Raw genomic sequence first — 12,829 nt, forward strand, 5'->3', positions numbered from 1 at the left:
AACATTAAAAAAAAAAAAACACTATACTACAAATATTGGCCTCATTGGCATGCTTCATTGCAACTTTTGTCCTCTAATTATTGTAGAGCTTAAAGTCAAAGAAATGTGCAATAATGAATTAATGATATTGAAGTCGTATATATATATATATATATATATATATATATATATTTGTGTTCCAATCAATAATATTGATAAAAATCTTGAATCTCTGTCGATCTCTTTCCAATTTTATTTTAGTTTATTATTAGAAATCTTAAATATATGTATATTAAAATTAGTTATTAAAGTCAGTTATTATATAAAATATATATTAAAATATAATATAAATACGTATTAAAAATAAATTACACTATATATATTTATATACAAATATATTAATAATTAATTTTAGTGTACAAATAATATTTTTGTATATATATATATATATATTATCTTAATATATATTTTATTTTGCAGCCGAGTTTTGTTATTATTAGTATTTATTTATTCACAATTTCACACTCAATAACCCAATCTCTTTATTTTTAAAAAAATATTTGCATAAGTAAAAATATTGAATTTATAAAAAAATCTTAAATAATGCTGATAAGGCAATAATGCTACATGTGATCTAAATTGAATGTAAAATATATTAATGTTTAGCTAAACTTATCCATCATTGCCTCATTAAAAGAAAAGAAAAAGACAGAAAAATGGTACCCTTTTTGTCTTTAGGCCTCTGTAATCATAATCATATAGTGCAAAAAGCCTCCACAAGCCACAACCTTAACCATTATTGCTTGACCAGAATATACCTCACCTCCTTGACCAGAATAATATATATCATTCTACCAAGAAATTCTCAACTAATAATATTGCTTCAGAAACCCACAATTTTGTTTCAAAATAAAGATATTTAACATGTTTCCTATTCTCTACTTTTACTTTTAGATAAAGTATATTTTTATTTTTTTTGTATTCTTAACAAGTTTTAAAGATATTTTTAACATTTAACTTATTTTAATTTTATCTTTGATATTTTTTATAAATTTCATTATATTCTTTCCCTTATATATTTTTTTTAATTTTACATTTCCATTAAACACATCATTAATGTCTTTATTCTCATCACCGAAAACAAAACAAAAAAAAAACTGTATTATTTATTTATTTTTTTAAGTGTCTTTGTGTTTTTCTCTTAAAGTAACTATCAATGAAAGAAGTTAGCTATTTATCAATGCAAGCCTTTGTTGCCTCTTCTTGTATCACTATATATACATGCTGAATTTCTTCCTCTAATATACAAGTTATATATGAGGTGACTTCTGTGGTGGCCATGTTTTGTGGTGGCTAAGTGTGACTATAGTTGACTGACTAATAAAATTAGAATACATATATAAAAAACAATAACTAATGTATCCCTCCAAAGTAAACAGGTAGTCCAAGAAACATCACTGCAATGGTAGAATAGTAATTACAAATTACAGGTCTTAGAACGATTTTTTTTAATGAATTGAGCTTTGAGTGAAATGAACAATAAAAAAAATGGAACTAGAGTGAAATATTCTAAAAATGTAGTCAAAATAAAAGAAAATAGTAATTGGACATTCAGTAAATTAAATGGTTAGAATGTGGTTTAAAAAAAAAAGAGTTGATACAAAATAAAGTAATAAGCATTGTATCATATTATACAGTCCAAAAATAACAGTAAACATTGTAATACCTAATGCTCAAAGGTTCCATGATAAACAACAATAAAATAGTAAAAATTATTAATTAAAATTAAAAAACTGCTACTAGTAATATTATACTTATACAATTGCAAATCTTTAACATTTTTTTAATAAAGTAAAATGCATAAATAACATTAGCATGTTAAATTTGGGATTATTTAAGTTAAGAAGCTATGTATTTGTGATTAATGGTATCAGAAGTAATAATATTCATGGTGTAGCCAAAATAATTTAGATCAAAAGGTTTGAGTATTTAGAGATTAGGGATTATAATAAATTAAATTTAAAAGTTGTTAAGTTAAGAATTTAAGATTTAAGATTTAAAAGGTATATATATGATTCACGTTTTCATATCTAAATTATTTAATTTTATTAGTAATAAAATTAATGTACATTTTTTTATTGTTCTCATAAATAACAATCTTTTTCTTTTATTTTAATTGTTCTCATAGCATATTTAAAATATAAGTAATATATTGTAGATAAAAAAAATGAATCATCTGTGTGGTTAGCGTTTACGATAATTAGCATAATTATACAAATTTTAGGGTTTATATTTAATTATAAAGATTAAAATTTATTTTGGGCAAACAAAAAAAATAGTTGCAAATATAGAGGATATGTAGTTCTTCTATTTATTAATTAAGTAATTTATAATTAATTAAATATCATTTGTAATAATATTAGTTTATGGTTTTCAATTTCTCACATAAAATTTAATTTCGTTACTTTTTTTAGTGTTTAGTATAAAATTCTTTGCTTACAAGTTACAATAATAATTTTTTAACGATTTTCATGGTTCTTAAAATATCTATGAAATATAAATAATGTATCGTAGATTAAAAAATAACGGGATCATTTTATAGTTAGCGATTATGATAATTAACTTAATCATTAGATTTTAAAATTTACCAACTAAGAGAGAATTTACTCTTTTTTTGTAAATGTTAAAGACTTATAATTATATAAACATAGTATAGATTTTCACACTTCACTATTTAAGATTTTGTTTTACAAATGTTATCAATGGTAACGACTTTCTTCATTTTAATTAATATTTTTATTTTAATATTATTACAAATGATAACAATTGTTTATAATAGATTCTTGAGCATTAGACATTACAATGTTTATTATTTTTATTTTCGTACTGCATACAATATTTACTACTTTATTTTGCATCATCTCTTTTTTTTTTTAACCAGTTCTAGATATTTAATTTACTGAGTATTCAATTACTATATATTTCGTCTTACTTTGACACACATTTTTTGAAATATACTATTATAATTTTATTTTTTTGTTTGTTGTCCATTTCACTCAAAGCCCAATCCATAAAAAAAAATAGTTTTAGGACATGTGATTACTACTCTGCCATTGTGGTCATATTTCGATTCTTGAAATTAGTTATATCTAGCCAACTTTTTCATACATGTATCTTAATCTTATTGGCCAGTCAACTATAGATAACCTTAGCCACCACAAAACATAGTCACCAGAAAACTCACCTATATATGATTACACTTTACATTCTTTCATCACTCTATATATGTTAGCTAGCTTATTATTAGTTTTGTAATAATAACAAGTTTTATTTTGAGAAAAGAAAACTAGTTTTATTGTTATTATTATTATTATTAATTGTTATATATATTTCGAAATACATAGAATTAAACTCGTTAGAAAGATATGGTTGTAAAGAGGAGTGATGATGAAGAATCATTGTTTGAGACAACCAAATCAAGAGGGAGCTTCCTACATAGGGTGTTCTCAGTGTCTTTGTTTGTCGCCATCTGCTTTGTCTATGCTTACCGGTTGACCCACATACCCACTGGTGGGGAAGACCACGGCGGCGGCGAAGATTACTACTATGGCACATGGACTTGGCTCGGGTTGCTCGCGGCGGAGCTGTGGTTCGGCCTCTACTGGGTCTTGACTCAAGCCGTCCGGTGGAACTTAGTGTTTAGGAAAACCTTCAAAAAGAGACTCGCTCAAAGGTATCATTTTATAATTTTTTTTTTGAAAATAGGAAGATTTGAATTCTAAAAAAACTATAATATTTGAGTTATAACTCCTTGACAACTATCACTTTATATTAAGAAAATATTTAATAATAAAAAATATTAATAAAAAATTGTCAAAACTTAGTAGTCCTTTTAACATCTTTGACATTATGACCTTGCAAATAATAAAAATTCAACATGACTCATCTCTTATTATTTTCTAAGTGTATCACTTTTATATATATATATAGTATTTACCTGAATACTAAACATCAATCGTCAATTAATTATTATGTATAAAAATATATATTTAATATTTTTTAGTTAAAAATATATCATTATAAACAAATTTAATTTGATTATTTGTTTATTGTAGGTTTAATTATTTTATTATAATAAGTTAAGTTTGATTATTTTAATAATACTATACATTTATTAATAAATAAATATATAATAATTTATTCAGTGGTTGAATTTTAGTTTATATATAGAGGTTTTTTGTTGTATCACTAAATTTTACTATTGACCAAAGAGAGAAGAATGACAAAAGCCACCCACATAAAAGATCTATCAATAAATATATCAAAAGTATAATAAAACTTGAACCAAATAAAGATATTGTGGTTATAATTAATAATAGGGGAATGCTAGGGGGACAATGACTTTGTTGAACAATGTGAACAATCACCAATCAAATAAAAACACACTACACCTCCAAATTAAACTTCTAAATTTTAATATTAAAATAACCATCCGTACACTAGTAAAATGAACATCCGATATATCTATTGTTTACATTGTTTAATATTTTTATTGTTTACCTATACTTTTCCTTAATAATAAAATATTTATATATGTATTAGTAAGATATATTTAACATATATAGTAGTGATAATAAGACAATCAATAATATAATAATTATAATTAATGGTGTAAATAAAATAATAACAGATATGAAGAAAGCAAGTTACCAGAAGTGGACATATTTGTGTGCACAGCAGATCCAGAAGTTGAGCCACCAATAATGGTGATCAACACAGTGCTGTCTCATATGGCTTATGACTATCCTTCTGAGAAGCTCAGTGTTTATCTCTCTGATGATGCTGCTTCTGATCTCACTTTCTATGCTCTTTTGGAGGCTTCTCTCTTTGCTAAGCATTGGTTACCTTTCTGCAAGAAATTCAATGTTCAACCTACGTCTCCAGCTGCTTATTTTAATAATATCCTTCTTCACCATAATCATGCTACTAAAGAATTCGCAAACATTAAGGTATAATCATGTAACTTTAATGTATTTTCGTCAAATTCATATTTCAGGTATAATCGTGTAACTTTAATGTGTATATATATATATATATATATATATATATATATATATATATATATATATATATATATATATTTTTGGGTGGATGGTGAAATTAGTTTCTAAAAAATATATCATTTTCTAAATTCGTTGTTAAAAATTTTTATCAGTTTTAGCCTTTCAAAGATTATAAATTAATTATTTTTGTCTTTCTATCATTTAATTAATAGTTTATGTCAGTCAATAATTAATGATATAAAACATTAACTGATAGTAGGAGTGTATATGGTCCGGTCCGGCCCAAAAATTCGGTTTGACTCCGAACATTTTAAGGGCTAATTTAGTGTAATTTCATCGGGTCTAAGGTTGGATAAGAGTTTCAAAAATAGATCCGGTCATTATTTCGGGTCAGATCCGGACCATAGCTCGGGTCACCCGAACTCGGCCCAGTGGCCCGGTCATCATAAACAATTAATATTTTGTGTTATTAGTGATGGATGATGGCTATTCTTATGTGGAATTTAAATATTATAAACATTAATATTTTGTGTTATTAGTCATTATAAGATTATAAGTTAATGTTTTATGTTTAAAATGCATAAGACTTTAGACTAATGCATAATAATGTGTTATTTGTATTGATTTAAATAATTTGGTGTTATTAGACAATATTAATATTGATTATGGTTATGCTTTAATTTTAGAGAAGCGTTGGTTCTTGTTATATTTTTTTAAGTGAATTTTACTATGTGAATTGTGAAATAATGGTTGGAGATTAAGTGATTTTTACATGCTAAAGACCCGGTTTTCACCCGGTCCGAAAGTACGTAGGTTTCATCGGATCTAAGATCAAGTTAGGGTATAAAAATTAGGCTCGGTCTATATTTTGGATTGGGTCTGGATTAAGCCAAACCCGGTGTGGCCCGGCCCATGTACACCCCTAACTGATAGTATATATGTACACCTGACATGTCTAATTGTACGCTCTGTATAAATATATTTATGAAAATTTATCAATTTAGTCTATTTTTTTAATTATATAATCCTTAATTGTAATACAATCTAAGGACACTAAATTGATAAATTTTATTTGTTTTGGTCTAATTAAATATATTAAGTGTCATGTTAAGATATGAATTAATATTCCATGTCATCAATCATTTACGAAAATTATTCATTGAGTAACTGAAAAATAAAAATAATTAATTTATAATTTTTAAATGACTAATTTAATTGATAAAATTTTTCAAAAGATAAATTTAAATAACGAACCATCTTTAATATATAAATGATCCTTAAAGCTATAGAAAAATTAAGTTTTAGTATAATGTCATGATGTACTTACTTTTGACAAGGCAATTTTGTGTTCATATATATTTAATGGTATAGAAATTATACGATGAAATGAAAAAAAGAATTGAAGATGCAACTAAGTTGGGAAGAGTACCGAGTGAAGAAGGCTTGAAGCATCAAGGATTTTCTCAGTGGGATTCATATTCTTCTCGACGTGACCATGACACAATTCTTCAAGTATAATAATATAATAACATGATTTATTATACAACTTTTTCTATCAATTAATTAGGTGATCATTTATATTAATTAATTAATTTGATATTGTTATGATAACAGATAATACTGCATAAGAAGGAGCCTCATAATTCTAAAGATGAAGATGGGAATTATTTGCCAACTCTTGTGTATTTGGCTCGTGAGAAGAGACCCCAACATCATCACAATTTCAAAGCTGGAGCCATGAACTCCTTGGTATAGATGATTTATCATAATTTCACAGTCATCTAATAAAATTCATGCGGATAATTTTTTGAATAGTAATTTTAAAAATTAGTTACTTTTATTGATATAGTAATACACTATTAGTTATTTGTTTGCATAAAAATTAAGTGCTAGTTTTATTAATACATACTAGTATAAAATATGTTTTTTGTCCTTAAAATTTGCAATTTTCTTTAAAAATATTTCTAACATTTAGTTACATTAGATTTTGTCCTTAAATTTTTTATTTGTATTAAAATTATCTCTTAACATTAATTTCATATAAAATATTAAGAACAAAATTAAATAAAATTACACGTTAGGAACAAAATTGAATTAATCGAAAACGTTAGATACAAAATTAAATAAAATTACACATTATGGATATTTTTTAAAACAATTCCGAACATTAGGGACAAAAAGTATACTTTACCCTTATATAATATATATGCTACATTAGTATAAATTATACCAATTTCATTAATGAAACATTATATTAATTCTTCTTATGTGGCACCTAATTAATTAATTGTAGCTAAGGGTGTCATCAGTGATTAGCAATGCGAAGATCATTCTAAATGTAGATTGTGACATGTACTCAAACAGTTCAGAATCAGTGAAAGATGCTCTTTGCTTTTTGATGGATGAAGAGAAAGGCCATGAAATTGCTTTTGTGCAGTTTCCTCAGACTTTTGAGAACATTCTCAAGCATGACATATACAGCAGCACTCTATTATCAATTGTTGATGTGAGTCATCCCCTTCATCTTCACCAATATAATGAATTGAGAAATATTCAAACTTGTATTGATGATTATTCTATTTTATATGAAGGTGGAGATGCATGGTGCGGATCATTATGGTGGCCCTTTCTATATTGGAACATGCTGCTTTCATAGGAGAGATGCTCTAAGTGGGATGAAGTTTAGTGTTGGATACAAAAACGACTTGTTAAAGAGTGAGAGAGACTATTCCATAGAAGAAAACTTGCATGAATTAGAAGTAAAATCAAAGGCTCTAGCAAGTTGCACCTATGAGAAAAACACACTATGGGGAAAAGAGGTGCCTTATATCTCCATATCCTTTTTTAGTTGAACAAAATCCCTATTTATAAAATGAAATTTTCATATATGAGAAGAAGTTTATCCTGATATATTCATATGCACGCATATAAAAGTTGGTAAAATATCGTATGATTTGAAAAACAAAAATACTATATCTATACAAAAAATTAACCACTAAATTAGTCGTTATAAATTTTTGTGTCTAAATATATGTTTCACATGTTATAGTAAAATCAAACTTGTAATAGATGAATAATCAAACTTGTTTACAGTAGTATAGTAAACAAATTATGAGATGTCAAATATATATTTTTATATGAAGTGGTTTATTGATGGTTGATTTTTTATGTACCTGTAGAATAATTATTTGAAAAACTAATTGAAAATTTTAAGAAAACCAAGATATCTTAAATCTTAATTTAAAAGATTTCTTAATATGCATGCTACAAATTAATGAATAATGGTTCATTCCAAATGTAGATGGGTGTGAGATATGGGTGTCTAGTGGAGGATGTGATGACAGGATTGTGTATACATTTGCAAGGATGGAAATCAGTGTACTATAGCCCACCAAGGAAGGCTTTCTATGGTGTTGCTCCAACCACCTTGCTTCAAGCACTTGTTCAGCACAAGAGATGGGCTGAAGGACAAGTTCAAATTCTTCTTTCTGAGCATTGTCCAGCATTATATGGCCATGGAAGGATCAGCTTAGGCCACCAATTGGGATATTCTTACTGCAATTGTTGGGCACTCACCTCCTTATCAAAGCTATATTACTCCATCATCCCTTCACTCTATCTCCTTAGAGGCATTCCCTTGTTTCCAAAGGTAATGTGATTATTTAGAAGTATCTTGCAATTACGTTTTTGTTGTATAACTTCATAATAAAGAATGTTTTATGTACTTATTTGTCTTATACACTGAATACATTTCTTGTGCTGATCAGATGTCTAGCATATGGTTCATACCTTTTGCATATGTAATAGTGGGTGAAAGTGCTCGCAGTTTGTTGGAGTTTGTGTTATTTGGAAGCACAATCCAAGGTTGGTGGAATGACCTAAGGATGGTGCTGTACAAGGGAACAAGCTCTTACCTATTTGCTCTCATAGACAGCATCTCCAAGTTATTTGGCCTTCCAGATTCTCCCTTTACAGTCACAGCTAAGGTCATGGAGGAAGATGTTTCCGAACGATACGAGAAACAAGTTATGGAGTTTGGAGCAGCTTCTCCATTGTTCACTGTATTGGCAACAATTGCATTGCTCAATTTGTTCTGTTTACTTGGCATTTTGAAGGAGTTAGCCCTTTGTGAAGACTGGTTTGAAACTTATAAGAAAATGTCCTTGCAAATTCTGTTGTGTGGGTTCTTGGTACTTATCAATATTCCTATATACCAAGGACTTTTCTTAAGGAAGGATAAGGGCAGATTGCCAAGCTCTATTGCCATTAAATCAACAGTATTGGCTCTAAGCACATGCATCCTCTTCAACATGTTGAAAGATTAAATTATTGTAATGTGTGCATTTGTCTTTTATTTGGAAGAAAAATAAAATAATTTCATAATGAAATAAGGGATTCTTATTGTCATTTGAAGGAATTGTATAATGTTTACTTTAGAAAGATGTACTAGAAGATCCATGGTGAAAGAAATTCGCTATCTTCTTAGCTAATTGTACGCAATAATACCATTTTGATTATAATTATATTATGTATAATACAGAATATTTAGGAAAGTAAGGTATGCATCAAATCAGGTTTGTAGAAAATCAAAGGAATAAAAATCTGTTGATAAAATAAGATTTGTTTAAATTATACAACAAGGAATACAATGTGAGAAGCAATCACTATAGGCCATAGCGCAAGACAGAAAAAAAAGGAAGCAATCTTTGCTCCTAATTATAAGGCACCACATCAATACAGATACGTACAGATAACATAATAGTCTGTTTTCTTAACTCTCCCCACAGTGCAACTCACTTTTACAGTACATAAACTTATATTCAAACAGAATTCATTTATGGCTCTGTAGCTCAGATCTTGGAAACACTGGGAGCTAGTTGGATATAAACATGTTCTTCTGTTCAGGCTTTTAGACAGGAGCAACCAATACTATGATTCTGCAGGAGGATTTTGTATGCAGCAAAACCATTTCTTCTGAAAATCAATTCATTCATGAGAAGGTTAACACGCTATACCTTACGATTAATTCAAGTACCACGCATCTATTCAATGATTACATTGCCATTTGACAATCTAAACTTGGACAAAGAAATAGAAAAACCTTCCTGAGTTAGTCTACAAGTGATCCCTGAGCTAGAACAACAAACTACACAGACAAGAATGATAAGGTTCATTACTTCATTACCTTATTACCTCATATACATCAAGGTGCCAGGTTATTTAGCTAAAATATACTTGTACTCAAGACAAGTTAGTGCAACATAGAGCAGAGCTTGTTAACTAATAATGTTCCTAAATCCATTTGAAATACATACACATGCATTATATACAATACACACACAGACAGCCACTCAAATATCCTAAACAATAGAAAACATTAAAGACATGCACAGGTTTAGAACATCTTACACTCGCAGTTTTGCCGGGATCTAATGCAGGCTTGGCAGTATGAGGATCAGCTTTTCCGGGTGACTCAGGTTTGCCACCAGTCTTCTTCTCATCCCTAGCTTTGTTAAAGATTACAGTGTACCCTTCCGCTGAAGCTGGATCATTAACATCCCATTCACCAAACTTAGGTAGTGGCTGACCCTTTTCCTGCTGTATATTAAGTCAACTCAGTTAACCAACATTCAAACCCTAGTAAACTTCAAAAGTAACTAATTCTCATTTTTCAACACAATTCAAAACTAAACCTGATGATTTAATCATAAACTTGAACTATCCATGGGAGAAATTAATCTAAAAGCAATTAACTAACACATCTAACTCGTTTCTATACTAACTGTTAATACATTGAACTCATCCCTCTCTGTGAGGTGTGTTTTCTCTCTTCTCTTTCCCCCAACCCTAGATCCAGGTAAGGAATGCTCTCTGCAATAAACTACATCATCTAACTCCGCAGTAAAAGATGTTCAGTCATCAATAGTCTTTGGATAAAGAGCAAAGCCACCTAACAGTGTTTAGTTCAGTGTATTGTTAACCTTATCTTCTCTTTAGATCTTAGATCTGAGATATATGTAAACTCCGTTGTTGTTTCATCACAGAGTTTAACCTAAAATTCGAACAATCGAAACGCAGATCATATCACCAAAATCAATCATCGAAATTACAAAAAAATCATAAAAATATAGCGATTATCGAACCAAAATCAAGGAAATCGTAGCAGAAATAGCTAAACGCAATCATCGTCGAGGAATCGAGCAGAGCAAACAGAACCGATTAAGAGAAACATAATCGGTACAAATTTAGAATGACGCTAATCAGAAAATTCCAGAGGAAGAAAAAAAATGAAATAGGAACACATACCGACATGAATACCGGATTGGAAAGATTTTCCGGGAAAAGAAAAAAGAGTGGGAAAATAGAAGACGAGAAAATTTCAGAGACGAAATGAAAAGAAGAGTGTGCGTCTTTTGAGAGAGAGAGAGAGAGAGAGAGAGAGAAGAGCGAGAATGGTTGGGACTAAGTGAAAGAAATTTTGGAGGCGCAGTGTTTGAGTTATAACGGCGTTTGCGTAACGTGTTAAACGGATGCCACAGTGAAGAAGGAATCAGTGACGGCGCGTCCAAACGGCGCCGTTTGACTTTAACGCTGTATTAGACTATTTTGAGTAAAACAGAAAAAAACAGAAAGAAAAAGTTTAGTAATGGAATCTATCTACTAATTATGCTTAACGCTAATGATAATCCTAAATTCCTAATGCTTATATAAAAATGTTTTATAATCAACTTGAGTAGGTATAGCAGTTAATTTATTAATTTATTTAAATAAAAGCTAGGAGTTTAAATCATGTTTATATATATAGCAATTTATTAATTTATAATAAATTTTTAAATAAAATTTAAATTCATACAAAATTAGTTTTCGATTTACTGAATTGATGGATACGGTAGGAAAAAAATATGGAAAGGTTTTATTGTTGTTAGCATGACCACATCAATCATGTAATGTCTACAACTATTTTATCAATCAATTTATTTAGTTATCAACTTATTCTTATATTTTTTTAATTAATTAATTTGATAAAAAGTAGTAGTAGTGCTCAATTTGTCTATGGTGGTACCCCATAAACTTTGATCATGTGTCAAGAGGAATATATTCTCACAAGTCATATATATCTTTTATTTAAGTCATGGCAAAATGACACTTGCATCAATCTAGTTGTCTTCTTCCTTTTTTTTTTAGCTTTAAAGTTTTCCTAAAGTTATGAGTGTGTGTTCCTCATCATTTATTCCTCTTTACAAGGTCCTTTGGAAAATCTAAATTATAGAATTATGCAAATGGAAATACTATTAACTAGCTTATATAATTTTGGGTAAAGTATATTTTTTGTTCTTAAGTTTAGCAAAAGTTTTAAAAATATCTTTAAGTTTTATTTTGTTTCAATTTTGTCCTAAAAATTTTTGATTTGCATCAAATATATCCTTGACGGCTAAATTTTCTAAAAATCTAAGACTAATCTAACAATAATGTATGAAAATGATGCTTGATTTGCTTGTGTTGAGGGTTGTTCTTATAAAATTGTTGTTGAATCGGTCTTAAATTTTTTAAAAAATTAGTTGTCAGGGATATATTTGATGCAAATAAAAAACTTTTGGAACAAAATTGAAACAAAATAAAATTTAAGAGTATTTTTTAAATTTTTGTCAAACTTCATGAACAAAAATATACTTTACCCTATAATTTTTCTATTATTCTTCTTATTCCACATTTAAGTATATATAATTGATTGATAGTTGACTTATAAAAATTTCATATTTAAAAACAAAAATTTAATCATCGATATT

At 28.2% G+C, this 12,829-nt stretch overlaps 2 protein-coding genes across 4 annotated transcripts; one reads left to right on the forward strand and one right to left on the reverse strand.

Annotated features, from left to right (window-relative positions):
• Positions 1–3,067: 3,067 nt before the first annotated feature.
• LOC112701817 (cellulose synthase-like protein E1) lies at positions 3,068–9,595 on the forward strand. Of its 2 annotated transcripts, XM_025752584.3 has the most exons (8): positions 3,068–3,712; positions 4,670–4,988; positions 6,414–6,554; positions 6,657–6,791; positions 7,336–7,548; positions 7,634–7,861; positions 8,344–8,691; positions 8,810–9,595. In XM_025752584.3, the coding sequence occupies exons 1-8, from the start codon at positions 3,405–3,407 to the stop codon at positions 9,365–9,367; spliced, it is 2,250 nt and encodes a 749-aa protein (XP_025608369.1). In that variant the 5' UTR covers positions 3,068–3,404; the 3' UTR covers positions 9,368–9,595. The 2 variants fall into 2 exon arrangements, with proteins under 2 accessions (XP_025608369.1, XP_072055026.1); XM_072198925.1 differs by lacking the exon at positions 6,414–6,554 and having other exon boundaries at positions 3,256–3,712.
• Positions 9,596–9,617: 22 nt separating this feature from the next.
• Positions 9,618–11,558, reverse strand: LOC112701818 (protein NOI4). 2 transcript variants are annotated; one of them, XM_025752586.3, is made up of 3 exons: positions 11,349–11,558; positions 10,452–10,637; positions 9,618–10,016 (listed from the first exon to the last, which is right to left on the reverse strand). In XM_025752586.3, the coding sequence occupies exons 1-3, from the start codon at positions 11,352–11,354 to the stop codon at positions 9,972–9,974; spliced, it is 237 nt and encodes a 78-aa protein (XP_025608371.1). In that variant the 5' UTR covers positions 11,355–11,558; the 3' UTR covers positions 9,618–9,971. The 2 variants fall into 2 exon arrangements, with proteins under 2 accessions (XP_025608371.1, XP_025608370.1); XM_025752585.3 differs by having other exon boundaries at positions 10,452–10,640.
• Positions 11,559–12,829: the final 1,271 nt, after the last annotated feature.

The sequence above is a fragment of the Arachis hypogaea genome, chromosome 7, assembly GCF_003086295.3.
Source record: "Arachis hypogaea cultivar Tifrunner chromosome 7, arahy.Tifrunner.gnm2.J5K5, whole genome shotgun sequence".
NCBI lineage: Eukaryota > Viridiplantae > Streptophyta > Magnoliopsida > Fabales > Fabaceae > Arachis > Arachis hypogaea.

Coding starts and splice junctions, on each gene's coding strand:
- LOC112701818 (XM_025752585.3), bottom strand. Junction 10,017..10,451: donor ATCCCGGCAAAACTGCGAGT/GTAAGATGTTCT, acceptor ATTGATTTTCAG/AAGAAATGGTTTTGCTGCAT.
- LOC112701817 (XM_025752584.3), top strand. CDS start 3,405: ATGGTTGTAAAGAGGAGTGATGATGAAGAATCATTGTTTGAGACAACC. Junction 4,989..6,413: donor AAGAATTCGCAAACATTAAG/GTATAATCATGT, acceptor TTAATGGTATAG/AAATTATACGATGAAATGAA. Junction 8,692..8,809: donor GCATTCCCTTGTTTCCAAAG/GTAATGTGATTA, acceptor TGTGCTGATCAG/ATGTCTAGCATATGGTTCAT.